The sequence below is a fragment of the Coccidioides posadasii genome, chromosome 2, assembly GCF_018416015.2.
Source record: "Coccidioides posadasii str. Silveira chromosome 2, complete sequence".
NCBI classification, from domain to species: domain Eukaryota; kingdom Fungi; phylum Ascomycota; class Eurotiomycetes; order Onygenales; family Onygenaceae; genus Coccidioides; species Coccidioides posadasii.
In genome coordinates, this window is record NC_089408.1 from 3,684,996 (window position 1) to 3,699,589 (window position 14,594).

A 14,594-nucleotide genomic window follows, 5' to 3' on the forward strand; every position below is an offset into this window, starting at 1 on the left:
GAATATCTTTCTGAACTGCTGTTGAAGTTTGTCTTTAATTTACTCTTTTCAAATTATTACTTGAAAATACTATTTAGCTGTGGGGTTTTCTTTATTTTCTTCTAAGATTGCTCTGAGTTTCTAATTTTTTTTGATTTACTTTTTTCGTTCTGCATTACTTTGCTTGATATTCAGACTTAGTACAATAGAAGTATAGTTTCTTTTTTCTTTCTTTATTCTTTTTCTTTCTTATCAAGCATGTTAACTTTTATTACATTCAACTTCATAAGTATATATTTATAAGAATCTGGTTATGTATGTCTGTTCTGGCCTTAACTTTTAGTAAAGTAGTTCAACAAACTAAATTACTTTTATGGTGTTTTTTCTTGTTTTTTCATCTTTTATTTGTAAAGTTGGTTTTCAATTCTGACTGCCATCTTAATCATCTTGATTAGAGTGTGTGGTTGTTTCTTCAATTATATTATTTTATCTTTAATCTCATCAAATAATCTTTGATAAAAAGTATTAGCTAAGACTTCATCATTCCAATTAGTGTTGACACAGACTTGCTGGAATTTTATAGTATAGTCTTGTGATAATATCTTTTATTATATATAGTGTAACTGCTGAACTACTATATTTTGTTCTTCAACTTCTTCAAAAGTGACTTTTAATATTCATATAAAAGTATTGTAACTATTAATAATCTTGAGCATGTTGTTGTTCTGATTAACTGCATTTTTTTTGTAATAATTTTACAAATAGATATCAAATCAATCAAATACTGCTTTATAAAGATATAATACTATTATTATTATCTTGTTCTCTTATTGTTGCTGAGTTTTTTTGTCTTTTATATTTATATAGATATGTAGTTGTCTCAAGAAAGCTTGCAATTTTTCTTATTTACTCTTAAAGAATTCCAGTGAATTAACTTTAGCTTTATTTTTCTTTTCTTGTCTGATAAATAGAATAGTCATAACTTGAATCTCAAGCTGTTTATTATAATCTTTCAGTTTGTAGTTCTGCTTTTCAAGCTTCACAGTAATTTGTTTGAGCTGCAAGATTCTGTTTATAAGATCTTAAGTATTAATAGCTAGTATCTTGAATACAGATATGGTTTCTATATTTTGTTAGACCTTGATATAGAGTAGGATTGTATTTTTTATTCTTAATATAATACAAAAAGTTCTTTCTTTATATATAATCTCTGAAGTTTCAGATATATTCTCTTCTGACTCAGAGATAATCAATATATTATATTGAGTTTAAGATAATGTGTAATCTGCAGTTCTCTCTTGAGTCTTTGGAGTATAACAAGAATCAAAGATTTTAAAGAAGAGTTATAATAAATTAAGATAGTAATTAATAATTCAATAGTACTCTAGTTAAGTAAGTAGTCTTGCTCTGATAATAGAAAGTTTCTGTACAGATATATTAGAGTTAGGGCAAGACTATTGTATCTTCTTAAGAGTAGCAGAATCAGATACAATTATATAGTATTACAGAGCGTTAATCATATGAAAAGTAATTAAGATACAAGAGTATCTGATTTAAAGATATCTATAAAATAGGTAGAAAGATTAATTATAATGAACAAGTTTATTAGATTTTTAATAATAAGTGTTCTTATATATATATAATACTTCTCTGGTGATACTCATAATACTTTTTTTTAGATTGCTTGTGCTGTAGTATTACAATATGTAATACTTTCTTTTTTATATCTTGTTTTACTTGTATCACTTCTGGTCACATGACCTTCCATCTTAAGGTTTCTCCACAACAGTCTGTAACTCTGCCTTGTCAGGTCTCATCTAATTATTCTGTACCTCTGGCTATCATGCTATAAGATCCATAACAATTATAGATAACAGAATCTTTTGATGATAATATTGTGACAGATTAAAGATTAAAAGAAAGAACAATATTCATATTCAGATAAAGTAGAAGAAAGAGAAGAAGAAAGAGGGTAAAGAACTCTCTATTTATACTTATACTGTAATACACTAAAATTACTAGTTCTATAATTTGTTGATAAATAATATAATAACAGACAACAATCTATATAGCAATCAGACAGACAAACAAATAAAGAAATAAGTATATAATAAAATGCTGAACTTTTGTAATAAAATAATTATTGTTCTATAATAAAGAATATCTACTGCAACCAGTAGCAACATGTATATAAGATATCCATATAAATAAGCAGTAGTAATACAGAAGCTTGCACATTCAAGAATCTATAATACTTCATCAATAATAGAGAAGCTATAATAATATACAAAAAACTACTTTAATAGCTCTATACTTTAGAGTTTGAGATCTCTGAAGAGGGAAATAGTGTTACAAATATAGATCTAGACCAACCAAGTATTGAATAATATTAGATGTTCAGAGGTACTCACATGACCCCAACTGTGAATATATAAGAAACACACAATTTACACAGATTATAGAAATCTCAGCATTCAGTCTTTTAGTTAGGGAATTTCTACATTCTACATACAACTTTCTTCTATTAGTTATAGGTATTGAATCTACTTAACTTCTTTATACCTCTTTCTGGAAAAATCTACATAATCTATAACTAGTTTTTCTAATATGATGACTTTACTGGTATAGTATCTTTATTAATATTTATTTCCTTTATATTAATATCTATCTTTATTGAGTTTGCAATATGAAGTGTTATTATAGTTTATCTTGTGGGTCTTAGTGGTATCATACTAACTTAGATAATTATATGTTGAAGTGTTCAGAATGTTAGAAGAACCAGCTGTAAATTATATAAACTTTTCCAGAATTTGAAGTATAAAAGAGCTAAGTAGATCTGATATCTGCAATTGATAAGAGAGAGTTGTGTATAGAATATAAAAGTTCTCTAACTAGAAAACTAAATACTGAGATTCTCATGATCTGTGTAAATTATGTGATTTTTATATGTTCAAAGTTGGGGTCATATATGTACCTCTAAATAGCATCTGATATTGTCTGATGCTTGGTTGGTCTAGGCCTATGTTTGTAACAATAATAGAAGATACTTGCTGCTCCATCAAATTTGTAACTGCAATACATTGAAATATAATAGAGTTTCTGGGAACTTTTATTTCACACCTTCATACTCTGTAAATAGTTATAATAACAAAAATATTAAAACAGGCTCTAGAAAGAGAGTTCAGGGTGAGGACTCATTATATATACACAATAAGCTTCTGTGTCAGATAAACATTTATTTCTTTAGTAAATCTTCTACTTAAGATTTAAGGCTTTACCCTGGAATAACCTTCTACCAGTCTACCAGCTCAGCCAAAAGAGTCATAGGTCCTCACAGTATCAGTTAAAATGGCACTAGGGATTAATCTATATTTTCTATATATATTTTATTTCTTGATATTGATGTATACTGCTTTTTAATGTTATGAGAATAGGATGAAAAATCTGTACTTGTGTTATTGTATTTGTTTAGTTTGTTTGTTATTGTGTTTGTTTATTTTGTATTCAGAGCATGTGACTGAGCTGGTGATCACATGAGGTCACACCTGCATAGCTGCTTACAAAGCAGCTGGGATGGTGGATGACATAATCAATCAATCAATCAATCAATCAATATTTTTGCTTGGTCCCAGATTGTTACAGCCATGGAGTTGCTTTCCTACTATAAGTCAACCTACTGGCTTGTATTGCTTGTGCTGGCTTGTTAACCTGAAAATTCTAGCAGACGATGTGTAAAGGTACCAGGACCTAGTGTTGAAGGAAAATACTACTACACTCTCATGGAGATCTTTGTGGAATATTCTGATCCAGATTCCGAAAGTGACTCAACAGTGTCAGCAATATACCCTGAGACTAGGACCCTTTTGCATTCTGTAGGGTCATCAAACAAGAATGTTTCTATTGTCTCCTCACCTTTACCATCATTCCCTGCAGAGTTGCATCATCTGTATTCTGCTTCAACCCGAGCAAGCATTGAGGATGACCCCGACATTCATGAGGGAAGACAGCGTACAACCCCACACAGTGTTGGTAGCTGGCCGACCCATATCTACTTAGAATGTTAGTTGGTCCTTTGCAATTTCCATAGCTTTTTGATCTTAACCGCAGAGTAGGGTATCCACCAACCACAGAGTTAGCCGTTCTTTCTACAATAATTTCTCAATATCAAGTTCAGCTCCGAGGCCAAATTGAAATCCATAGCCTACTATGCAACAATCTTGGTGTGCGGCTACCACTTCATGTTAGTTTATCACATCCTGTGGCATTGAAAAGTGAAGAGCATCCAGTGTTCAGTCACATTCTTAGAGATGAAATTCATGGTTCTGGAATCGAGGCGTATGTGCACATTTACCAATGGCATTGTTGATTTGTTCAGAGGTTGCTGACTACGTATCACCCAGGTTTTATGTTCATATTGATGGGGTGGGCTGGGAGCCCAACTTCGAGAGGACACGATGGTTTCTTGTCTTGCGTGTTGGCTGTTCACCATCTGATGCTCTGCGTTGCTTGCTACAGATCTCGAATAAATCCCTTTCGATTTTTCATCAATCATCCCTGTATGAAACCTGTCATCAGGCCACAAATAGAAATCAAGGCAGGGATATAAATGTTCCCCATGTGGTAGGAGAGCATCCAGGTTGTTTTCATATCTCCATTGCATGGAGTCTTCTTCAACCACCGTCTGAGGCCATGGGAATGCTCGAACATTCATCCTTAACGCAATTACTCCAGATCAGGATTCCCTTCACAACAGTCAAACTAAAGGTTGGGAACCGAGTTGCAAATATTCCCCTGTTAAGTTCATAAAAATTGAGGAGTATTAAAACCATACTGTGTTCTAATATCAGGTTTCCGTATATATTGATTAAGGCACAAAGTCTAAACTACCGTATCAACTTCATACATGTCTGGACTACCCCAATATAAATGGATGGAGTAGAGCATGGACAAGGACCCTTGACTCTTGTAAAGTGATTGACCAAACTTCATGACAAAATAATGGTACTGAAAAGGCCCGTAACCAAGGTACACTTTTATGCGCATAATGCTCAATAAGTGTCGACTTAGTGATTCTTCAGTCTGCCACTTTCTAGGTCAAATTGACTGTCCAAAATATCTCGGGTCCCTTCGCTGATCTGTTGGTATAACCCTTTAGATGCTGCTAGCGAATCTTTTCTGATTGTCAGGCAATTGATATCCAAGAAAGTCGTGATTCGATGAATAACAAAGAAAGCCCAGTGCATATATGTCACGAAGGCGATGACCAAGTAGGCACGCAAGTACCAAGCCTCAAAATCTTTGTTTACCATAGGCAAGCCAAACCTCGGTAAATTCCCCAGAAAAGCGCCTCCTAACAAAGGAGCCATGAGCATAGTCCAAAATGGGAACGATTGACGGGTTAAATGAGCCAGTATTATTTTTGTCGTCATACGGCCGAAAACAAAAGACATGGTAACCGCGAAGAGCACAAGATGGTTTTCTCTTAGGAGGGTCGAGTGTGGCGAATAGAGCCAGGCAATGGTCGAGATTGAGGAAACAACGATTGGGGTCCATTCCAGGAACACGGGCAAAATAGGGAGGTTTCTGCGTTTCCGAGACCGAATAACATTGAGGATGCATGCGGGAAGGTGTGCAATCAAAAAAGACCCCAAGAGGACGACCACCCAGAGATCCAAGAAACTATAGTCGGCCAAAACTTCTCGATGGCCAAAGCATTCAGATAAGGAACTAGAATAAATTTCGGGGCCATAATAACCTGCCGCGATCATAACCAGGGTGGCAATAATCAAGCCTTCGGTTGGACCATTGAAATAACCCAAATATAATGTATGAGTATGATATGTCTCCCACGTTGAGAAGAACATGGGCAAGCAAGGAATTAGTGTAGTAAATGCACCGATCTTTGAGGACCCTTGACCCATGGCTGCGGCCTCCAGGAGGCTAGCTAGTGTGCAGTTTAATGAATCAATTCCATGGCTGGGACATTTATGTATTAGTGTCTCATTCCTAAACAAAAAGTGACTAACACATACTCAAAGAGTTCACCAAGCCCACTAGAGGTACCGGTCCTCCTTGCCTGCTTGCCGTCCACATTGTCCATTGTGGAGTACCTAAAAGCAATTAAATGGAGCTCTAAATTGCAAATGGGGTTTAAGTGCAGCTCACATCCAAAGCCCAAGCGCAAAACTGTAGTAAACCCACGGTGGTGCCTATCATAACAAGTGACAACTTAGCAGATATTGTGGTGTGAGAATTATTAGATGAGGATAAGAATATGGAGAACACACTGGCCCAACCAAGTCTGGTACAAAGACTTCAAGCACAAGCAGGTTTCCAATAATGAACATAAACCCAATCAATGTAACCATATTTGGCGCGAGCCATAGGGGAAGCAACTCAACAAAAGCATTCCACTAGCAATCAATCCCATTAGCTAGAGGAGATGTAGGCTTTGGGATAGGAGAATAACATAGTGCTTCAAGATATATCGAGATATGAACGATTTATCAATGCTGGAGTATTTATATGTTTTCAAGGGCGATAATATTTCGTCCGACAAAGAGTCTGGAAACCCTGCAGTTTAATATACAATAAGCTGATTCTGTCGACATCACAGTTAATATCATGGCAAAAGTAGCTCACTGGTCATCCTTTTCCAGGGGTTCATTGTTTCTTAATAGTTAAGCAGACAGAGCCTTTTTAAAACTCAATATCATAGATGCCACAGGCCAACATTGAAGATTAATACATTTCAAATGAATGTGTCTAATAACGAAGGTAGAACAAGCAAAAAGGAACTGGGAGAAAGAGTTGCTGGAAAAGGGGATTCCTCTGAAAGTCTGGTCAAAATTTCGTAAGGTCTACGGAGGTACGGAGTACGGGGTATTGGGATTCCAGGCCACTCCTATACGGCGCCCTGAGGAATCCATCCCGCTAAAATTTATTTCTGGCCGAGAAGTCTTTGCGCGCTAGTAACGAATGATTCTGGTTGTCACCAGCCAAAGCTGGCCTCTTGTTCTTGGCTGGGCAAAGGCCTGGAGGAGCTTACTAAGCTAACTCACTAACTTTAAATGTCTACCGAGCTTGTGGATGTGGTGCAATCAACAACATCCGAGGTATCAAAACACCCCCATTCTCATTTGGGTCCTTCTAAGTTTGATTAGAAACTGATGTGAAAAGCAAAACTGACTCTTACTTGTATATCATCACAACAGGTTGTCATTTGTGGAACATTGTGGTTATTTATTTTTTTCACTATTTTCTCCCTTATATCCCCATATCGATAGAATGTCCTTTCTTGGTGGCGCGGGGTGCTCAGCTGCCGGCAACCCGCTGACACAGTTTACAAAACATGTTCAAAATGATACTTCCCTTCAAAGAGATCGACTTGTTGGTAGAAGCCTGGGCGGACTCCAAGAAGGCATGCGCTCACAAAGTATCATGGTTGGCCAAGACCAAGTTCGTGCTTCTCGCTGCCTGTAATGCAAGCTGGGAAACTAACATTCAATACTACTGCTATTTTAGATGATGGATGAGTTTTTGCAACAAGAAGATCAAATTCCTCCGGCTGCGACACACCCGTTTTCCATGGAACAGATGCGACTGGAACTTGAGAATTTCCAAGCTGGTCCTCCGAGGACTGGATCCTCAGGTTGGGCTGCGGAATTTGACACAGTCAAAAACGCAAGAATGGACCCCGCTTTTCCGGGTCCAAAATCACAGTTGATGCAAGGAATTGGATTCTCTGCCAAAGAGTTTGCACATTTTTCGCACCAGAGTAGTCCACAAAGAACCGCAAGCCCCGTCACATCAACTCCCGCAGTGCTGTCATCGTATCATCCGCAAAGGGGAATGGGATACCGAGGCGTTGGAGGTAACTATATGCCTATGATGGGCTCATCATATGGGCATATGGCGATTCACCAACAATCCTCAGCGCAAGAGGACAAGGGTAAAGGGAGGATGGTAGAACTTGATGATAAGAACTGGGAAGCCCAGTTTGCAGAAATAGATGCTGCAGGAGAAAAAGCTCTGGACGAAGAAGCAACCGCGGCAATGGAAGCTGAGCTTGATGATTTGGACAGGTCAGTTCCCGCTGAAACGGACGAATTTGGTCATTTTGAAAGTATTTGGAACGGGATTCAAGCTGAGACTGCAGAGCGCAGGCGAATGGTCAATGAAGAAGTCAATTTTGAGAACATGCATCTAGGCGAATTCGGTGAATGGGATAATTTTGACGGCAGCCTCAACACGCACAGCTTTAGGGACCCGCAGCTCGGTGACTACCTTTTCGAGGAGGAAAACAGTTACCGGCTGATCCCAAACCCTTTCGAAGAAGGGATTCGAATGATGAGAGAAGGTGATAACCTCTCTCTCGCTGTCCTGGCATTCGAGGCTGCTGTGCAGAAAGATCCTAAACACGTCGAAGCATGGACCATGTTAGGCTCCGCCCAGGCGCAAAATGAGAAAGAGAGCCCGGCCATACGTGCATATGAACAAGCTTTAAAACTGGATCCTAGTAATCTAGATGCTCGTATGGGCCTTGCTGTTTCATATACGAATGAGGGGTACGACTCTACAGCGTACAGGACGCTGGAAATATGGCTTTCCGTGAAATACCCTCAAATCATCAATCCGAAAGATATTACCCCGGACACCGAAATGGGCTTCACTGATCGACATTTGCTTCAAGAAAAAGTCACAGATCTTTTTATTCGGGCAGCCCAGCTCTCTCCGCAGGGGGAACATATGGACCCCGACGTTCAGGTTGGCCTTGGTGTTCTGTTCTATGGCGCCGAAGAATACGATAAAGCCGTCGATTGCTTTTCTGCGGCTTTAGCATCCAACGAGTCGGGTACATCAAATCAACAGGAACAACTGCACCTTTTATGGAATCGTCTTGGGGCAACTCTGGCGAATTCTGGCAGATCAGAGGAGGCTATCGAGGCGTATGAAAAAGCCCTTACTATCCGTCCAAATTTTGTCCGCGCAAGGTATAATCTTGGTGTCTCTTGTATTAATATTGGATGTTACCCTGAGGCTGCTCAACACCTCCTGGGGGCATTGGCCATGCATCAAGCGGTTGACCGCGGGGAGTCTTTCCCATTCTCTGAAGATGAAATCGCGGACTCCCATAGTACGCATAATCAGAGTACAAACCTATATGATACTCTGAGACGAGTTTTTAATCAAATGGGTCGAAGAGACCTTAGTGACATGGTAGTCAATGGCATGGATGTGGAAGTTTTCCGGAAGGAGTTCACTTTTTAATCAAAGTGTTGAAGCACACAATTGGTAAGTCTAGGAGGTTCATTTGTTTAGCAGTGGTTACATATCATGACAATCTTATTAGAAGCAGTGATAGAATGGTGTGTTGAATCTAGTGTTAGTGGCTAGATCTTCAATGATTCTCAAGTTCCTGGTAGCCAAGTGTTCTTCAAGTTTGTTTAGATTGATTATTGGTACTGGAATGAGATTTCAAGCTTAATTACCTACCATTAGGCTTGATCTTGAATTTCTAACATTATATGCATAAAGGTAAATTTACTTATTACTACTACTTTGCAGAAGTGTGTTAGTCTTTGCCATGCTCGTAATTACTTCTGTACCAGAAATACATTGAATTCTGCCAAATTAGTATAAATCAGCGTGTATCTTTGATTATGGATTTATTTCTTCTCTTCTATGGAGTATATAACTTAGTATTTCACAAAGTACACATTCACTCCCAACATCTTGTGAGCGACTCCCAGCCCTTGCAAATGTTGTTCATCAGTGTAAGGGGTTTGTAGGTGAATCCTTACAGTTTTATTGACTCTATATTTTAAAGCTGTATATCTATAATTTGGAGCTTCTTGAGATTCTAAATTCGTTACTCCGTATTGGTTGCTCAATTGCGGCTTCATTGACCATTTTATCATGATTGGAAGGTTAAGGGGTTGGATTTTGAAATTGCGGTCATTGGGTGGTAAAAGTTGGGTGGATGGGAAATGTTAGTTAGCGGGGTGGCAGGTTGCGGCGGGTTACTACCCAGGCGCCCCATGTAACCTGGTTAGACAGGGGGTTAGTCAGCAAGACCACAAAAATAACCTGGTTTTCTGGGGGGTTGGCATTGTATGGTTATCTTGGTGGTTGCATACTAGCTGGTACAGAGAGTGGTGCTGAGTCAGCCATTTGGACCAGTGAGAGTTCTTTATTACAGAGGTCTTTCAGACAGTGCTGTATGGCTGGAACAGCAGTATTGGGGTGCACCCACCAGACAACTAACTGACCATCTGTAATAGCTCAGGTCAGCAGCTGGAGATCTCAGAGAAGATCCTGTAGAGCAGCCAAATATAGGTTCTGTAGATAGCTAGATGCCTATATAGTATGATTATACTATTCTCTATCTTATATGGGGCAGAGAGTGTGTGTAGCAGTACTGCTCAGTATCAGTGTCTGATGTAGCTGTAATGCTGTCCTGATGCTCTGTTTATTTATATACATCATACTGATATACTGTATGGCAGGTAGTATCAGAATCAGTAAACAGTAGATTAAGTATTATCTTAACAACAGATTTTCTTTTTCTTTCTTTCTTTTCTTCTCTTCTCTTCTCTTTTCTTCTCTCTTTCTTTTACTCTAAGTCTGTTCATCAGAGTCTTCATTGCTACTATTATTTTGCTTCTCTCATGAGTCTTTCTGTAGATTATGCATCAGTCATCATTCATCAATCATATAATAGCAAGCTGACTGACTTACAGAATAATTTTATAATTTTGTGTCACTATAATATTTTCTGTCACTAAGATCTTTACTTGTCTCTCTCTCTTCTCCCCCTCACAAATCTAAGAAAGAAAATGTCTGTACAGCCCTGTATGTTAGTGGAATGTGAGAAGAAGATGCTGACTTGTTAATATAGAGTGCTTGTTTGATGGACCCCTTCTTACTCTGATCAGATAGAGCAGAACCTTGCTGAAGCTGCTGTCTGGGCCCAAACTGATAATTAACTACTCTGTCTTTTTATTGAACAGAATCAGCTGGCTCTGTACATTCACTTCTCTTAATTATAGTGACTGCTTGCTCAATCAGAAAGAAATATAAAGTTTATTCTTAAATAAATCTTTCTCTATCAGATTAACATACACTATCAGTTGTACATTAATGTAATTCTGATTCAGTCACACAGAAGAACTTTGTACTGAAGCAGTATCTGTAATAGATGCACAGAGATGGAGCTTATAACTTCATTTTTATTATACCACCATATGTACAGTTACTTTGAAGATGTATACAGAAACTGCAAATGATCAGACTATATATTCTGTTGCTCTCTGCATGGCAGGCCAGAATCTGCAGTGAGATATAATAACAGAGAATCAAGTTTGTACAGAGCTGCTGGTCATCCATATATATCAGACAGTAGAGCTAGTCTGGAACTGTCTTCTGTTCATCCAATTCTTCTTCTTGAAAGTAGAACAGCAAATAATCTTATTTATGTTGAAATCAATTCTTCTCTGCCCCACTCTGAAGATCCACTGTTGATCTTTCTGTATGAGATTGAGAAGTCTGAGAAGCCAGAGAATGACTCTCAGAGTAATTCTATTATCTTAAACTAGATATGCATGAACTTTCTTTTCTGGCTTGTCTGCTTTCTTTCTTTTCTTTGTGATTTTTCTCAACTGCTCTTATCTAGTTATACAGATTCTGTGTACAGTATCTGAACATGATTTGTATTTTTACACAGTGTTCAGAACCAGTAGCTCTAAGAGATAAAGTCAAGCAAACTATTATTATGTATTCAGCATCTCTTCTTCTTTATCTTTCTATTATATGATGGGCTGTGCTGGATATGATGGACAGGGTTTGCTATAATAAGAATTAGAGCAGTTTCTTTTTTACTTGTAGTATTCTGAATAGTTTGTTCAAACTAAGCTTCCCATACTGCTGTACAAGCTCTAGTTCCTCTACAGTAGCACTGCCACTGGCACTCCCCTGTCTCTGTCTGTTAATATAATCAATAATCATCTTTCTTCTGCTGTAGAACATTCTCTCTATATTATCTGGCTGTCATTTTGCTCTGTACAAGATATCTAGACTCTGTACTGAAGAGCTATTCTTCAGACTAACTGTCCATTTCTGCCACAGATCTGGAACTGTAGTGATTATATAAGAAAGCTGGTATATGGCTGGAACAGAGACACTAGCAGAGGCTGAAGCTATCTCTAATAAACAGACTGGAGCTTATACTTCTCTGAATACTGTAGAACTACTGTCTCTCTCTTCATCTTTATCTTTAAAGACAGCAGCTGCTGTCATTATTCTTTGACCAGTAGAAAATACTTGTACAAGAAAAGAAATCTGTCCACTGGTCAGTACTTCTAACTAATTATTAATTTTTTATAGTTCTGTTTCCAGAGCAGTATGTAAATGATTACAGACCACATCCAGATTCTGCTGTATAATATACAGCTGATCTGTCATCATAAGCACTGTCTGCTGCAGCTGTATTTTGTATAGCTTCTCTTTATAGATATTGGCCACCTGAACTGCCTCTGCAAACTAATGATAATTCTTTCTTATAAACACAGAGCTGGTCCACAGGGAGTAGCTAGAGAAGAGAGACTGAAGAATAACAGAGTTCTGTAGAAGAACTGTATAGAGATGATAAAGTAGATGTAAAAATTCTTGAGCAGTCAGATTATTTCTATCTAGCTGCACAGCAGAAGATTCTTTAAGCTGGTTTCAAGAACTACTCTGATCTGAAAATCTTCTCAGCTCTGGTCTCTGGAAACAGGAGTTGAAGTTCTGAGTATTATATAACTCAAACCACTGCATTTAGTTGTCAATCTAGAGCCAGACAGTGCACTTTAGTGACTCAGGCACAGACACTCTGGCCTGTAGCAGATAGAAGTTCTCAGGTGTGTGGGAGTCAAAGCTAGTTATGGCCCATACAAACTTTCTGAAGATGTTAGTCAGATAGCACTAGCTAAGAGCATTACTGTTTCATCTTCCAGCATGGCAGATCTGACTCTTACTAATCTTAATCTACTCTGCATGTCTGACTTCAGCAGCTTGCTCAGCATGAATCTTCTTCAGACCAGAAAGCTCTGTTCCACTGTAGATGTATTAAATCCAGTCCAGCTGGATCTTGTATAACAGAGGCTTTCTCACATCATCTCTCTTGATCAGGTGCAGCTGGTACTAGTTCTGATGGTTGTGGAACTGGAATAGTGGCTCTTGTACAATATTTTATTGGTAGAAGAGATAAAAGACTGTCTGTGCCATGATGCAGAGCAAGAGATTACAATAATGCATCACTATAATATACTCAATCTGGCTTATCTGGTTAGTCTTGCCATTTCCCATAATCAAAATTATAGAGAAGCAAGAGATTGGGTCTTCATTTATCAGCTCTAGAGTAAAGAGATCAGCCAGCTGTGCTGTATGGTGGAATTCACTGTGGAGAAGCATGCTGTAGCTCATTAGAAAGTCCACTGCAGTGTAGAGATGTGACTTTACTAACTAATCTTTTTTAAACTCTGATCAGCTCTGCCAGCAGTACTCAACCAGCTGTACAATATTCTTCTCATAATATTCATCCAGCAGGGTTTCTGTGCTGTAATTTATAAACTCTGTCTTCTTGTGTTTATGCTTCTGTCTTGAATGAGTTTCAAGCAGAGCCTGAATGACCTGGCCAACTGAATGAAGATGAGGGTTTGTACAACAGCTCTGTTAATAGCTTCAGAGATTGACAATTGCAGTCTTGTAGATCTTGATAAATGATTGGCCCAGGGTTTGCATAACAGACTCTTCATTCTTATTTGTACAGTCACAGGAATGGCAGAATCTTTTGGCTGGATAGCCAACTATATATTCAGATAGAAACCAGAGCAGCTTCTGCTCTGTTATTAGCTCTTTATTCTGGAAGCTCTTTGTCTGGCAGAAATGCTAGCAAGTAGAAGCCAAAGAGTGTCAGTCAGACCAATGCAGATATGTTATATGGCATGAGAATAGAACAGAAGAGAGTAAGAATTAACAAGAGAATATATATAATACAGATATCTACTTTCTACTTCTTCTGGCACAACTTATACTGCATCTGGGTCTTCTTTGACTGAGCATCCAGAATACTATCAAGTACATGCTGTATATGTGTCTCCATCTCCACCATCAGAACAGACTGGCTGTTCAGAGTTGAAGTGGCCATGCTATCTAGTGTTGCAGAGAGTATGTCAATTAATATAAATTCATCAGAAGCAGAAGCTTCTGTATAATACAGAATGAATTGAGATGAAGCTGAAAAGATTGATAATCTTGATCACTCTGTACTGATTATATAATCCATCTCCCACCCTCCCTGGTTCAAACAGATTATTTGGTGGCTTGGCAGTAACCAGGCAGCAACCTGGGTGATCACCCACACTAAACCTCTCTTATCTATCTGCTAGTTAGCAGAGTGGCAGGTTGCGGCAGGTTACTACCCAGATGCCCTATGTAACCTGGTTAGACAGAGGGTTAGTCAGCAAGACCACAAAAATAATCTGGTTTTCTGGAGGGTTGATATTGTACAGTTATCTTGGTGGTTGCATACTAGCTGATACAGAGAGTGGTGCTGAGTCAGCCATTTGAACTAG

General features: G+C 38.1%; 3 protein-coding genes across 3 annotated transcripts; 2 read left to right on the forward strand and 1 right to left on the reverse strand.

Moving 5' to 3' along the window:
• Nucleotides 1–3,758: 3,758 nt before the first annotated feature.
• USB1 (poly(U)-specific 3'-to-5' RNA exonuclease) lies at nucleotides 3,759–4,345 on the forward strand (the record flags this gene model as incomplete). Its single annotated transcript, XM_066124226.1, has 2 exons — nucleotides 3,759–4,038; nucleotides 4,092–4,345. The coding sequence occupies 2 exons, from the start codon at nucleotides 3,759–3,761 to the stop codon at nucleotides 4,343–4,345; spliced, it is 534 nt and encodes a 177-aa protein (XP_065980305.1).
• A 645-nt stretch (nucleotides 4,346–4,990) lies between these two features.
• Nucleotides 4,991–6,804, reverse strand: D8B26_003673 (uncharacterized protein). Its single transcript, XM_003071843.2, has 6 exons — nucleotides 6,622–6,804; nucleotides 6,449–6,552; nucleotides 6,267–6,392; nucleotides 6,145–6,188; nucleotides 6,012–6,089; nucleotides 4,991–5,955 (listed from the first exon to the last, which is right to left on the reverse strand). The coding sequence occupies exons 1-6, from the start codon at nucleotides 6,644–6,646 to the stop codon at nucleotides 5,043–5,045; spliced, it is 1,290 nt and encodes a 429-aa protein (XP_003071889.1). The 5' UTR covers nucleotides 6,647–6,804; the 3' UTR covers nucleotides 4,991–5,042.
• Nucleotides 6,805–7,163: 359 nt separating this feature from the next.
• On the forward strand, nucleotides 7,164–9,406 carry PEX5 (Peroxisomal membrane signal receptor PTS1). Its single transcript, XM_066124227.1, has 2 exons — nucleotides 7,164–7,437; nucleotides 7,504–9,406. Exons 1-2 carry the CDS (start codon nucleotides 7,267–7,269, stop codon nucleotides 9,247–9,249), a joined length of 1,917 nt encoding a protein of 638 aa, XP_065980306.1. The 5' UTR covers nucleotides 7,164–7,266; the 3' UTR covers nucleotides 9,250–9,406.
• Nucleotides 9,407–14,594: the final 5,188 nt, after the last annotated feature.